Source organism: Coregonus lavaretus, assembly GCF_964263955.1.
Source record: "Coregonus lavaretus genome assembly, chromosome: 1".
Classification (NCBI taxonomy): Eukaryota; Metazoa; Chordata; class Actinopteri; order Salmoniformes; family Salmonidae; genus Coregonus; species Coregonus lavaretus.
In genome coordinates this window covers 78342623-78358306 of record NC_139988.1, presented here as the reverse complement: position 1 = coordinate 78358306, position 15684 = coordinate 78342623, and the positions used below count along the sequence as shown (strand labels likewise).

The 15684-nt window shown below is 40.8% G+C and overlaps 1 protein-coding gene across 1 annotated transcript; it reads right to left on the bottom strand.

Moving 5' to 3' along the window:
- Window positions 1-3888: 3888 nt before the first annotated feature.
- kctd2 (potassium channel tetramerization domain containing 2) lies at window positions 3889-15474 on the bottom strand. The gene is made up of 6 exons (XM_084170659.1): window positions 14844-15474; window positions 14440-14548; window positions 14193-14284; window positions 13808-13903; window positions 13486-13611; window positions 3889-5545 (listed from the first exon to the last, which is right to left on the bottom strand). The coding sequence occupies exons 1-6, from the start codon at window positions 15192-15194 to the stop codon at window positions 5516-5518; spliced, it is 804 nt and encodes a 267-aa protein (XP_084026785.1). The 5' UTR covers window positions 15195-15474; the 3' UTR covers window positions 3889-5515.
- Between the last annotated feature and the right edge of the window lie 210 nt (window positions 15475-15684).

Here is a 15684-nt window from a genome sequence, read left to right as displayed (position 1 = left end):
GTGTGGACTTTTAGTTTGAATCGATACTAAATCCAAGGTTGGGGTCTGCAGGCTTGTTCAGTTTTCATTAGACAAATAGTCTGTTAATTTAATGAGGTTAACTTTAAGCTAGTATTTTTTTTTTTTTAGCTACTGTTAAATTGACATGACAGGATACAAAAACAACATCGAACCAAAACATGATTAGAGAATACTTCTAGTTGCAGACTCACTGTTCCACACAAGAAATCTACAGCTACTACAGAGTCATGCCTCCCTCTGCTCTCCAACCATGCACCATATACAGTTTGCACTAACACAAATGACAGACAAATTCCAGAACACATCATCATCTCTAGTACACTGCATGCTCTCATGTATTCACAAGTCAGAATGAGAAGTGTTTTTGCAGTGAATAGTGCAGTGATAGGGGAAACACTTTATTTTTTTGCAATGATCGTTTGTATCCAAGTACAAAGTTCAGTTTCAAAATTGGATGAACCAATCTGCAAGTATAATGGAAACAAATAAATGTGAAAGGAGACATTTGGGTTCACTGGAGTGAAAAATAAGTGCTTCAAAAGTGAATGCATACATTAAAAAGAAAATGTCTGTCAGTATAATTGTCATGGGATCAAAATAGACAGCATAAGTTGCCTTAAACATGCAATTCAAGAGAGAGAACCAAATAAACGTGTCTTGCCATTTTCCCAAAAGAAAAGTGCACTGCTGGCTTTTGGTTTGTTCCACGAAATGAGTGCCTTTTGCGTGCGTCCATTTGATATTTTAAGTAGAAATTGTGCACCAACCAATATCGAATGTTCTATTCAATGACGTGCCCTTTAATATAGACCACATGGAGAATACAATATTGTAAAAAATATGAATAAAGACTTGCTAAAGGGCAAAATGCAGCATTTTGACATGTCCCTCCTCCATGCACCCTCTGACTTCCAGGAAGATTCAAGTTTTCACCATCATTGTACACTCTAAAAATTAGGGGTTCAACAAGGGTTCTTCTAAGATCCTCAAAGTTGCACCCATAGGAGGTGGGGTTCATCGAGTAACCTCCTTAGTTGGTGGAGGAACTTGCAGGAACCTAACTGCCCAAATGAAACATTTGAATTTGAAAGGACAGCAGGTGCAGGCACTTAACTGAAAAATGTAAAGATCTCCTCAATTTAAGGTAAGGTTTGTCCCTTGTATGATCTAAATTTATATTGCTTTCTGATGACATATGTGCAAATCTTTCTCAAACAGAAAATGGACAATTCAATGGATATCAATCAACAAAGAGGGAAGAATATGTACTGTAGGGTATAAGAGTATGTTGAAGGCTAGCTGTATTGGGTGCAGATGACTGAACTGCTATTGTCTTTGTCTGCAGGTATACAGACGAGGAGGCATACAAAGGTATGTCAATTAGTATTGGTATGTTATGTAGATCACATGTACCATCCTCCTCCCTTAACTCTTCAATGAAAATCCCATAGGTCTCTACATTATGGACAAGGTATGTGTATGAAAACCATTATTAAAAATCACATGTACCACATAAACCAAGGTATGAATACTGTCATGTGCATGTTTTGTTAATCATTTGTATAACTATTATTTTTTGGATTCGCACCTCCCTACACCTCAAATTAATATAACAGGAAACCTGTTCGATCACCATGCACTGCAAAATCAATCTGGCTATGGATACGGAGAACATCAACACGCAAGAGGATATACCCATTGGACTTGGGGCTCTGCTGGGAGTTTACCTCATATTTGGATTGTTTTATTCTGCTTTGCCACTAAAATCATAAACACTGACAACTAAAATATTGTGTTATTGTTGTTACGTGTATTATTATTATTATTATTAATAATTATTATTATAAGGGGGTAGTTAGAAAATTTACCCCAAAAGGTTCTTCGAGGATCCATTAAAAGGGGTTCTTTGAAGAACTGATAGGGGTTTCCCCAGTTTCAATTTGAAGAACCCCTAAAAGGATACTCCAGGAACATTTTATTTTTTAGAGTGTAGTTGCTTTGACAAATCCATTTCTGAAGATTATTTATTTCATGTGATTCATTTTAAGAAAAATATCAAACCTGTCCCTCATTTGAAGTTCAACCCTGTTACGTAAACTGATCTCTTGTTTTAATATGGTGAAACTATTCCTTTTTAAATACATTTTTCAAAAGAAACATTGAACATCAAATATTCAAATCATAGTGTAAAAGCAGGTCAGCTGATTCTACTCTTTGCCATTTTCTGGTGTTTTGTGGTGGAAAACTGAGTGGGTCGAGCACAACACGTCAACCCTGTTACCAATAGATAGACAGGTTAGAAATGTTTTTTTGTCAAGCTTGCATTCAATTGCCACTCCCTGTTGCACACAACAAGTTTCAATTTCCCCTGTCACAAGGGGATTTATGGCTGATTTAAGATGAAATCATCAACCCTGTTACTTTATTTGGCACTTAATAGTAATTTTTAAAATTTAAGATGGGAAAACGTGCTCTTTATGACAATGTAAAAATGACGTGAAATCAAATGTTATTTTTTCACCAAGTTACACATCTCAAAAGGCACCGACTTGGTGGAAGGACCCTTTTTACTGAGATAAAATCACAACTACAACCACTGTCTCCTGTTCTCTGCCTCTCAGTTGGTTGTTGGGTAAACTTACAAGGCCAACTACACCTACAGTCTACACACATTTATGACAGAAAGGAAAACAGAAGAATGCAGCTACAAACTAGCAGGCAAAGGTTGAGGAGCTACAGTACAGGGGTCAATAAGAGGGGCTTGGTTAAAATGTATTGGCACAAAAGAAAAGGACTTAAGCCTGATCATCTGCACTGCACATAAACAAACAGGACCTAGTCATGACGGCAGAATACACTCGGTCAATGTCTATTCCAGGAGGATTTTCCCTCTTACTGACTAATAATGGGAGATTGAACCAACAGAGGAACCACGCCACACGGGTGCCTTGTAGCATTTCGTTTCCGATGCGAGAGGAGCCTCATAAGCCAGAGGGGGGAACAACTGTGCACAACACAGGTCAAAGGCACAACACTGGACACAGACAAAGGGAATGAGAACAACCCCTAGGTGCTTTGAAAAAGGCCCAAAGAGGAGAAAAAGGGCCACTATCAGACAGTCAGTCAGGCATTCTTCTAGCAGCACAGTGTGTGCGCTACTGCACTTTTGTCCCAGTTTAGTAGTAGAATTGCACAAAATACACTCCAAGAGGAAAAAGAAAAGTAACTCAAAAAAACAGTCAGGGAGCATAACAGCACAGGTAATTATTTTTGTGTGTGGTTTTAAGTTGAACGCATTCTTACTAATACCGATATAACATAATTGCACCAAATATTCATTATACACAGGAAAAGGTGTATAGATTATGTGACGTCAGTGAAATAAAAAGGATGTGATATTGGTCACCTATGGAGTACTTATTTTAAGTACACAGTCAGATTGACAGAATGTAGTACAAATGTGGTAATACCAGGATTTACTCCTGGGACAATGATATGCGTATAATAAGTATACTCCAGACAAGCTCGTACCCATCACTGTTGGTTGGCACAGAGATTTAACACTTGGTGAGAAACAAAGTATAATTTACTTATTTTCCCCCAACATTACAACTCAAAAAGCTGAAATGTCACATCCATGCGGCACTTTCAATACCCAATGTTCCTGTGGTTATACCTACTCTATAACAATTCCAGAGTATGTATTTAAAATGTTAATTTCAGCATACTCTAGAATTACAATACAGTGCATACTGCAAAATGTAAAGCAAAGCTGAACATATGCAAAGGTGTGTAGCAGGCAAATGCAGAGTGAGTGATAATTGGCATAAAAATGAAACAAGACCAGAGGGGGCACTAGGCAGCATACAGAGGAACACAGGTCCAACAGGGGCACTGTTGACGCATGCCATCTTTTCATTTCAAATAAAAGCTTTTCAATAACCCGTCTCTTATCTCTGATTACAATTGTAAGATATGCAAAGAGAACATAATATATCTGCAAGAAATAAATATACTTAGAAGTTGTGTCATTGAAAAACTCTGGGTCGCTGATCATAATTTCAATCATTGACGAATAGCAGAGAGGCACTGCATACACAAACTTACACCTTTGTTATTGGGGGAAACACTAAGAGGAGTGACATTTCCTCCCCCAATGGAATAAAACTCACCATACTACACAAATATGACAACTCCGAAACAGAAATTCATAATTTGCATTCATTTTTCCCCATATAATTTCATTATATATAGATTTATATTCCTCACATGCCTGACAATTGTGTACATGTGTGTGGTTTAGTCTTTTAAGTTGTGTGTTTTCTTTTGCACTGAACCATCCCTAACACGGCTGCAAAAAAAGATGTGCCCTCCCCGTGACAAAGGACTTTGACCTGAGTCAAAAATAAAATGGATGCTCAGTGTGATGGATGCTCAGCACTCAGCAGTGAAAGTCACTGATGAACCATGGTGGGGTGGAGCCTCTGTTAGACAAGGGTCTGTTCCTCCCCATTATCCTCTAGTTTTATTAGGCAAGAGTTTCTGTGAGAGCAGGACTGACTGCACAAGATGACCAAAAGAGTGATGCTGTAGAACAGGGGTATTCAAATCTTACCCTACAAGGTTCGTACTACTGCTGGTTTTCTGTTCTACCTGATAATTAAATCGCACCCACCTCGTGTCCCAAGTTTAAATCTGTCCCTGATTAGAGGGGAAGAATGGGGAAAAAAAGCAGAGGAACTGGCTTTGAGGTCCAGATTTCAATTTGAGGGCTGTAGAAGATTCTGGTGGCTTCACCGTCCTTAGCCCCACCTCTCTGCCTTCAGCCTCCCAAGCGACTATGAACTGCCTTGGAGCTCCAGCTGTGGAGATGGAAGGACTAGGATTGGAGGTCAGAGGTTGGGCCATGTTGCTAACAGTATCCTCTCACCCCATAGCTGGATATTCGGGGTTGTAGGTGGGGCAGGTCACAGTCAGTAGATTTTTCGGCATCCTTTTTTTTGTCCTTTGAAAGTCCTGAGGAGATTATCACAGATTTCCGCCAAGTCGACAGCCGGAAAGACAAGGAAAGGGCTCCCCACTAACTGTGTGATCACCTGAATGAGGAAGGTGCCAATGATTTAGCTCTGTGTGGAGGTACTATGGGCAAGATGGGGGTTTTGATAAGGGGCAAAACCTGAAGCTTCAAAAGCCAATTTATGACAACAGGTATTGTATTTACTACTACTCTATTGTCATCTCTTCAGAATCCCTCAAATGTTCACGAATATAACTGGGAATAAGAAATGACGATGGGGTTATGTTGCAGCACTGTAGGGGAGGGGGATGGGAACCCCCCCACTGTGGAAAGGCACACCCAGAGGAGGGGGAGGTGAAAGGGGCGTGGGGTTGGTGGTGGAAGGGGTGAAGGTATGGACCATGGCTGAGGTGGTGCAGGAGACATCAGGAAATGTCACATGAGCTGAGCATGGTGAGCTCAGGCCTGGGAGTCTCTTCACATCCGTGAACCTCTCTCCTGGAGGATCTGTAAGGAGAGAAAACGGGTCGGTGTAGATCAGGGATAATAATAATAATAATAATAATAATAATAATAATAATAATAAGCCATATTGCAGACGCTTTTATCCAAAGCGACTTACAGTCATGTGTGCATACATTTTTACGTATGGGTGGTCCCGGGGATCGAACCCACTACCCTGGCGTTACAAGCGCCATGCTCTACCAATTGAGCTACAGAGGACCACAAAATCATCAACTAGATTCAGCCGCGGGCCGATTCTTTCTTGAGAGGATGGTCAGGGGGCCGGAACATGAATACAAATAAGTTGTATACTGAAAATTGATCACAAGAAGCCCAAACATATATAATATTTGACTAAAACATAATAATTTCAAACCTTGCTTACATTTGTATACGATCACATATATTATGTGATGGGAATACTTTGGAACAGCTTTCCCAAATTAAAATCACTTGGAGCTGAGTTGCTGGTGTTTTTACAGTCTTTTATGTCCAACAATTCAAATTAAGCTAATAGATTGCACCCAAATTAGCCATTTTAATTTATAGGATTCATATAATATTCAATATAGTACCTAACATCCGATTTAAACCAAACTTTTTTCTAACAATGACATGAGGAATCCAAAGAAATTGTCAAAAGCCACCCACGGACCCCCCACACCAATCTGACCCCAACAATGAGTATATAGTATCATTTCTCTATGTTTGACAAGTAGGATGGAGCTGCGGCTCTGAGTATTGTTTGTTCATCTTGCGTAATGTATTCTCAGTGAATTTGGTGATGTTTTTGTCCCATGTTTAGATAAATTAGTCATTGAAGTTGTTGGGTTTATGCCCCATCCTACATCCTGACAATACCAGGTTCTGACCACTAGATGGTGCTGTTCCTCCTAATAGGTGATTTTTCTTTAAAGAATCCCCCCCTACCCATTGTGAAAGGGATAGTTCACTCAAATTACATTTTGTAACAGTCTATCGACCAGGTATGACAGCAACTCATGCTTTGGTTTTGTTTACCAAACAAAAAGTTAGCATTTCAAACAGTGGCCAGGTTTTTAAAAAATCTAAATCAAATCAAAATGTATTGGTTGCGTACACAGTTTAGCAGGTATTGTAGTGGGTGCAGCGAAATGCTTATATTACTAGCTCCTAACAATGCAGTAAAATGTCAAACAAGTACACAAATAATTAAAATATATTTTAAAAAATATATATATATATATATATATATATATATATATATATATATATATATATATATATATATATATATATATATATATATACAGTGGGGAAAAAAAGTATTTAGTCAGCCACCAATTGTGCAAGTTCTCCCACTTAAAAAGATGAGAGAGGCCTGTAATTTTCATCATAGGTACACGTCAACTATGACAGACAAAATGAGAAAGAAAAATCCAGAAAATCACATTGTAGGATTTTTAATGAATTTATTTGCACATTATGGTGGAAAATAAGTATTTGGTCAATAACAAAAGTTTCTCAATACTTTGTTATATACCCTTTGTTGGCAATGACACAGGTCAAACGTTTTCTGTAAGTCTTCACAAGGTTTTCACACACTGTTGCTGGTATTTTGGCCCATTCCTCCATGCAGATCTCCTCTAGAGCAGTGATGTTTTGGGGCTGTCGCTGGGCAACATGGACTTTCAACTCCCTCCAAAGATTTTCTATGGGGTTGAGATCTGGAGACTGGCTAGGCCACTCCAGGACCTTGAAATGCTTCTTACGAAGCCACTCCTTCGTTGCCCGGGCGGTGTGTTTGGGATCATTGTCATGCTGAAAGACCCAGCCAGGTTTCATCTTCAATGCCCTTGCTGATGGAAGGAGGTTTTCACTCAAAATCTCATGATACATGGCCCCATTCATTCTTTCCTTTACACGGATCAGTCGTCCTGGTCCCTTTGCAGAAAAACAGCCCCAAAGCATGATGTTTCCACCCCCATGCTTCACAGTAGGTATGGTGTTCTTTGGATGCAACTCAGCATTCTTTGTCCTCCAAACACGACGAGTTGAGTTTTTACGAAAAAGTTCTATTTTGGTTTCATCTGACCATATGACATTCTCCCAATCCTCTTCTGGATCATCCAAATGCACTCTAGCAAACTTCAGACGGGCCTGGACATGTACTGGCTTAAGCAGGGGGACACGTCTGGCACTGCAGGATTTGAGTCCCTGGCGGCGTAGTGTGTTACTGATGGTAGGCTTTGTTACTTTGGTCCCGGCTCTCTGCAGGTCATTCACTAGGTCCCCCCGTGTGGTTCTGGGATTTTTGCTCACCGTTCTTGTGATCATTTTGACCCCACGGGGTGAGATCTTGCGTGGAGCCCCAGATCGAGGGAGATTATCAGTGGTCTTGTATGTCTTCCATTTCCTAATAATTGCTCCCACAGTTGATTTCTTCAAACCAAGCTGCTTACCTATTGCAGATTCAGTCTTCCCAGCCTGGTGCAGGTCTACAATTTTGTTTCTGGTGTCCTTTGACAGCTCTTTGGTCTTGGCCATAGTGGAGTTTGGAGTGTGACTGTTTTAGGTTGTGGACAGGTGTCTTTTATACTGATAACAAGTTCAAACAGGTGCCATTAATACAGGTAACGAGTGGAGGACAGAGGAGCCTCTTAAAGAAAAAGTTACAGGTCTGTGAGAGCCAGAAATCTTGCTTGTTTGTAGGTGACCAAATACTTATTTTCCACCATAATTTGCAAATAAATTCATTAAAAATCCTACAATGTGATTTTCTGTATTTGTTTTTCTCAATTTGTCTGTCATAGTTGACGTGTACCTATGATGAAAATTACAGGCCTCTCTCATCTTTTTAAGTGGGAGAACTTGCACAATTGGTTGCTGACTAAATACTTTTTTTCCCCACTGTATATATATACAGTTGAAGTCGGAAGTTTACATATACTTAGGTTGGAGTCATTAAAACTCGTTTTTCAACCACTCCACACATTTCTTGTTAACAAACTAGTTTTGGCAAGTCGGTTAGGACATCTACTTTGTGCATGACACAAGTAATTTCTCCAACAATTGTTTACAGACAGATTATTTCACTTATAATTCACTGTATCACAATTCCAGTGGGTAAGAAGTTTACAAACACTAAGTTGACGGTGCCTTTAAACAGCTTGGAAAATTCCAGAAAATTTGAGTCAATTGGAGGTGTACCTCTGGATGTATTTCAAGGCCTACCTTCAAACTCAGTACCTCTTTGCTTGACATCCTGGGAAAATCAAAATAAATCCGCCAAGACCTCAGACATTATTTTGTAGACCTCCACAAGTCTGGTTCATCCTTGGGAGCAATTTCCAAACGCCTGAAGGTACCACGTTCATCTGTACAAACAATAGTACGCAAGTATAAACACCATGGGACCACACAGCCGTCATACCACTCAGGAAGGAGACGCATTCTGTCTCCTAGAGATGAACGTACTTTGGTGCGAAAAGTGCAAATCAATCCCAGAACAACAGCAAAGGACCCTGTGAAGATGCTGGAGGAAACAGGTACAAAAGTATCTATATCCACAGTAAAATGAGTCATATATCGACATAACCTGAAAGGCCGCTCAGAAAGGAAGAAGCCACTGCTCCAAAACTGCCATAAAAAAGACAGACTACGGTTTGCAACTGCACATGGGGACAAAGATCATACTTTTTGGAGAAATGTCCTCCGGTCTGATGAAACAAAAATAGAACTGTTTGACCATAATGACCATCGTTATGTTTGGAGAAAAAAGGGGGTCCTTGCAAGCCGAAGAACACCATCCAAACCGTGAAGCACATGGGTGGCAGCATCATGCTGGTGCTTTGCTGCAGGAGTGGCTGGTGCACTACACAAAATAGATGGCAACATGAGGAAGGAAAATTATGTGGATATATTGAAGCAACATCTCAAGACATCAGTCAGGAAGTTAAAGCTTGATCGCAAATGGGTCTTCCAAATGGACAAAGTTGTGGCAAAATGGCTTAAGGACAACAAAGTCAAGGTACTGGAGTGGCCATCACAAAGCCTTGACCTCAATCCTATAGAAAATGTGTGGGCAGAACTGAAAAAGCATGTACGAGCAAGGAGGCCTACAAACCTGACTCAGTTACACCAGCTCTGTCAGGAGGAATGGGCCAAAATTCACCCAACTTATTGTGGGAAGCTTGTGGAAGGCTACCCGACATGTTTGACCCAAGTTAAACAATTTAAAGGCAATGCTACCAAATACTAATTGAGTGTATGTAAACTTCTGACCCACTGGGAATGTGATGAAATAAATAAAAGCTGAAATAAATCAATCTCTCTACTATTATTCTGACATTTCACGTTCTCAAAATAAAGTGGTGATCCTAACTGACCTAAGACAGGGAATTTCTACTAGGATTAAATGTCAGGAATTGTGAAAAACTGAGTTTAAATGTATTTTGCTAAGGTGTATGTAAACTTCCGACTTCAACTGTATTTGGGCTGCAATTTCTGAGGCTGGTAACTCTAATGAACTTATCCTCTGCAGCAGAGGTAACTCTGGGTCTTCCTTTTCCTGTGGCGGTCCTCATGAGAGCCAGTTTCATCATAGCGCTTGATGGTTTTTGCGACTACATTTGAAGAAACTTTCAAAGTTCTTGACATTTTCCAGATTGACTGACCTTCATGTCTTAAAAGTAATGATGGACTGTCATTTCTCTTTGCTTATTTGAGCTGTTCTTGCCATAATATAGACTTGGTCTTTTACCAAATAGGGCTATCTTCTGTATACCAACCCTACCTTGTCACAACACAACTGATTGGCTGAAACGCATTAAGAAGGAAAGAAATTCCACAAATTAACTTTTAACAAGGGACACCTGTTTAATTGAAATGCATTCCAGGTGACTACCTCATGAAGCTGGTTGAGAGAATGCCAAGCGTGTGCAAAGCTGTCATCAAGGAAAAGGGTGGCTACTTTGAAGAATCTCAAATATAAAATATATTTCGATTTGTTTAACACTTTTTTTGGTTACTACATGATTCCATATGTGTTATTTCATAGTTTTGATGTCTTCACTATTATTCTACAATGTAGAAAATAGTAAAAATAAAGAAAAACCCTGGAATGAGTAGGTGTGTCCAAACTTTTGACTGATACTGTATATACACAAAAGTGTGTGGCCATCCCTTCAAATTAGTGGATTCGCCTATTTCAGCCACACCAGTTGCTGACAAGTGTAGAAAACCGAGCACACAGCCATGCAATCTCCATAGACAAACATTGGCAGTAGAATGGCCTTACTGAAGAGCTCAGTGACTTTCAACGTGGCACCGTCATAGGATGCCACCTTTCCAATAAGTCAATTCATGAAATGTCTGCCCTGCTAGAGCTGCCCTGGTCAACTGTAAGTGCTGTTATTGTGAAGTGGAAACGTCTAGGAGCAACAACGGCTCAGCCGCGAAGTGGTAGGCCACACAAGCTCAAAGAACGTGACTGCCGAGTGCTGAAGCGCGTAAAAACATCTGTCCTCGGTTGCAACACTCACTACCGAGTTCCAAACTGCCTCTTGAAGCAACGTCAGCACAAGTACTGTTGGTCGGTTTCCATGGCCGAGCAGCCGCACACAAGCCTAAGATCACCATGCGCAATGCCAAGCGACGGCTGGAGTGGGGTAAAGTTCGCCGCCATTGGACTCTGGAGCAGTGGAAATGTGTTCTTAGGAGTGATGAATCACGCTTCATCATCTGGCAGTCCGACAGACGAATCTGGGTTTAGCGGATGCCAGGAGAAAGCTACTTGCCTGAATGCATAGTGCCAACTGTAAAGTTTGGTGAAGGAGGAATAATGGTCTGGGGCTGTTTTTCATGGTTCAGGCTAGGCCCCTTAGTTCCAGTGAAGGGAAATGTTAACGCTAAAGCATACAATTACATTCTAGATGATTCAGTGCTTCCAACTTTGTGGCAACAGTTTGGGGGAAGGCCCTTTCCTGTTTCAGCATGACAATGCCCCCGTGAACAAAGCGAGGTCCATACAGAAATGGATTGTCGAGATCGGTGTGGAAGAAATTGACTGGCATGCACAGAGCCCTGACTTCAACCCCATCGAACACCTTTGGGATGAATTTGAACGCTGATTGCGTGCCAGGCCTAATTGCCCAACATCAGTGCCCGACCTCACTAATGCTCGTGGCTGAATGGAAGCAAATCCCTACAGCAATGTTCCAACATCTAGTGGAAAGCCTTCCCAGAAGAGTGGAGGCTGTCATAGCAGCAAAGGGGGGACCAACTCCATATTAATGCCCATGAGCTTGGAATGAGATGCAATCTATACATATGTACACCTGGAGAATTTACACAAGATATACTAAGAATGATATGCACAGTAGATATATTAGAGTGAGCTATGTCAATAATCCAGTATATAAACATGCGGTGTGTATAAACAGTTTAAATAAAATACAATTTACATTAGTATAAATATTAGAATGAGCTATGTTGGGGATACAGTATTTAAATACACAGTGTGAAACGGGAACACTTCCAGTGGTTCAATGTCTCTGTAACATGTGACAGCAGCGTTGGCTCTCTGTGTGTCTGTGTGTGTGAGTGTGTATGTGCATGTGTTTGTGAGTATGAAGTGTGTGTGTGATAGCCTATGTGTGCGTATTGTGTGAGTGAGTGTGCATCACCTGCAAACCAAAGCATGGGTTGCTGTCATACCTGATCCATAGACTGCTTACAGGGTAAGAAAACCAATTTGTAATTTTGTAATTTGGGTGAACTATCCCTTTAACAATGGGGTGTGGGGAATTCTTTAAAAAAATAATTACCTAATAGCAGGAGAACAGCACTATCTAGTGTTCAGAAACTGCTAATATCATGATGTAGGATGGGACAATGGGAAGGGAAAGGGGGATACCTAGTCAGTTGTACAACTGAATGCATTCAACTGTAATGTGTCTTCCGCATTTAACCCAACCCCTCTGCCTTGTCAGCTCGGACATAAACCCAACAACTTAAATTACACATTGCTCTGAACAGGGGAAAGAAACATCAACAAATTCACTGAGAATACATTATATAGGATGAAGAAACAATACTCAGAGCCGCAGCTCCATCCTACTTGTCAAACATAGAGAACTGATACTGTAGTATATACTTGTTGTTGGGGTGGGATTGGCATGAAGTGTGTTGGTGGTCTGTGGATGGCTTTTGACAACTTCTTGGATTCCTCCTGTCTTACTCATTGTTAGATTTTTTTTGGGTCCAAATCAGATGTTATGTACTATCATTCATTGAATATTATATAAATCTTATACATTTAAAAATGGCCAATTTGGGTGCAATTCCTCTGATATGAAATTATATTTCAACAAAATAATGTTTCCGCAATGCTTATCTTATCTGTTTCTAATTACAGAAACGATTTCTGAACAATCTGAGATGATGGGTGTCGTGGCTTGCTGAAATGACATCGAACGACCCTGCACAGATTTGTTCGTCACTGATCATTTGGACAAATCACGATTTCACTGGTGTTTGCATCTTTCGAATTTAGGAAGGGGAGGGGACATTTGGCCCATAAACTTGCCCACAACTTGCAGAGAGAGGGGGACGGAGCTACTGATTTGCTTCTGCTCCTCGTTCTAGTATATTTGTCTAACTCGATCACGCTTCTGACGTAATTACGCAAGATTTTAGTTCTGGGTTTCCGAGATTAAGCACCGGCTAATTTCATGATCTTATTCAGTGCCTATCATTCCCATTCATTTAGGGTTGAAAAAAGTGAAGCTCAATCTACACAACCGATGACGTGGGACGAGGCCTCATCTATACATTACAACATTTTTGAAGTCTGAAAATGCCTGACAAACTTTGATGTTGCAGGGATCAATCCCTATACGTGAGAATCTTCTGACTTCATGCCTAACACATGACTCACAGACACTCTCAGAAGCTGATCTCACCTTGGCCTTCTCAGTGGGCTCGATGACAATGCCGTTAGTGGAGTTGTTGAGCTCCCGGGAAACCACACACAGGAATTCAGCCTGGTCCTCGTTGCCATAGTTATAGGACGAGCCAATGCTTATGAGCTGTGAGGGGAGATGGGAAAGGGTGAGCGGGATTGTAAATTAGCTTAAAAGTCAACTTCACATGAAATTTGAGGCATATTTTGAGATTTCACAAGAACATTTTAAGGCACTGGAAAAAGGTAGGGACATTACCAGGTTTACCACCAATGACCTATGGATTTAAAGACAAGTGTGACATGAGGACTACTAGGCCCACCTGTTCAAACTTCCAGCCGTCTGACATGGTGGACACCATCTGGGTGAGCTCCTCCTCCTGGCACTGCAGCACCCGGTACACATGCTTCACTGGGCCCTGAGAGAAAAACAGATACTACAATAAAAGCCAGTTTCCACATATACCCACACACACAGTGACGTGTGTTTACCAGAGCACATTAGGGTTAATTAGCGGATAGGTGTTTTGCTTTTGAACAGTGAGTGGTGTGTGTGCCAGTATACACACAAACACAGACTTGTAAACACATTCATCCTCTGAAATGTTAGTGTTTGGTTTAGCACGTGTTATTTCACAGCATCAATGCCATCATCCATCCCAGTCTAAGGCCTTTTCCATTCATCCTGTCTGCATTTCCCTGGCATACCTGAGATGTCCTGTTCTCGTTGTCCCGTATCCTCTCCTTTACCAGCCTCACCAGTGACGCAATATTGTAGAACTCCGCCTCCTCAAGGACACCTGAGAGAGCCAACCAATAGTTTAGTCACATGATACTAATAAGGAAAGGGCCTGTATCACACATCTGCAGAATCCCATTGCTTCTAAATAAAAGCATGGTGTGTGATAGGGATTGTATTTTACAATTTCGGGAACTATTATTTGGACAGTCTTACCTTCTTCTGCTAGGTTCTTGTCCATGATCAGTTTCCCATGCCGCAGGTAATTCAGAATGGGGCCAAAGTATGTGGGATCCCTGTCAATCAGGTAAGCTCCTATCTCATCCTAAGAGATTTTTTAAAGTGTGAAAAAAAAGGCTAATCGCATGTCTGCCATTTTAGTGTCAGAAATGTTTCTCTGGTGCTTCTTCACATGCAGATAAAATCATGCATTACTGTCAACTGGCTGAGCAGTAGACTTTGAGTGTTAAAATGTTATACAATTTTAGCTAGGCATTTGAAAGTGTTTGGGTGTAATCTTATGCATGATCATCACAGTGGCAGTGCATTATGAATGCTACATTGATGCACCTTGATTAATGATAGAACGTTATGCCACCAATTATGGTAGATTATGTTACCTTATCAGAGTCCAAATCCGGATCTTCTTGACACAATCGGTACAGGAACGATTTGGGGTCCCTGCACAATGTCTGTTTGGTTGTGACAAAGTAGGTTCCACCAACATTGAGGCGAACCCAGCGGGATCCTGGTTTCTCTGCTGGCTCTGACGGGGAACTGGGGTTGTTCTTCATTGGGAACCCAAACACTACTCTACTAGTACTCGATACCCCGGGACTGATGGGCAAGCTACTCCGCGGCGGAACCATGAGAGTGGGCGAAGCCAGCCGAACAGAGCCTCGGACATCACGGTGCTCGGTTTGTTCTATAGTGCTAGTACCAATCTGCTCCACAACGTACAATTCCGCCATATTTTCTTTGTCCAAAAAAACCACACTGCAGGGTAACAATAATTCTTACCGATTTGTAAACACAACGGGGCTCTTTTTCTCCAACAAGGTGGCTGACATTAGGGCGTTGCTACACACGTTCGATCATTTCCACGCCTTACCCCTCTAAACAAGACATATATTTCTTAGTTTAAATATACTATATTTTTTAGCCACATCGCTTGCAATGTTTTCCTAAAACAAATTGGCCATTCTTGTTTATTCAAACGTTAATCAGAAGAGGGCAATTCTTCCGGGTTGTAACGTCATTACTGTATACTTCCGCTATGTCGTTTTCCCCCTCCAAAATAAGAGTTCAATGACTAAATATAAATGTTATTTTCCTTGCCTTCAGTCATACTATAGTTAGTATTTAAAATGAAAAATGTGTTCTCTGTTGGTCATGTTGTAAATCTCCTTATATGAAGTACTTTCTTAAATTATTGTTCATCTAAAAACCTTTACTATGAAA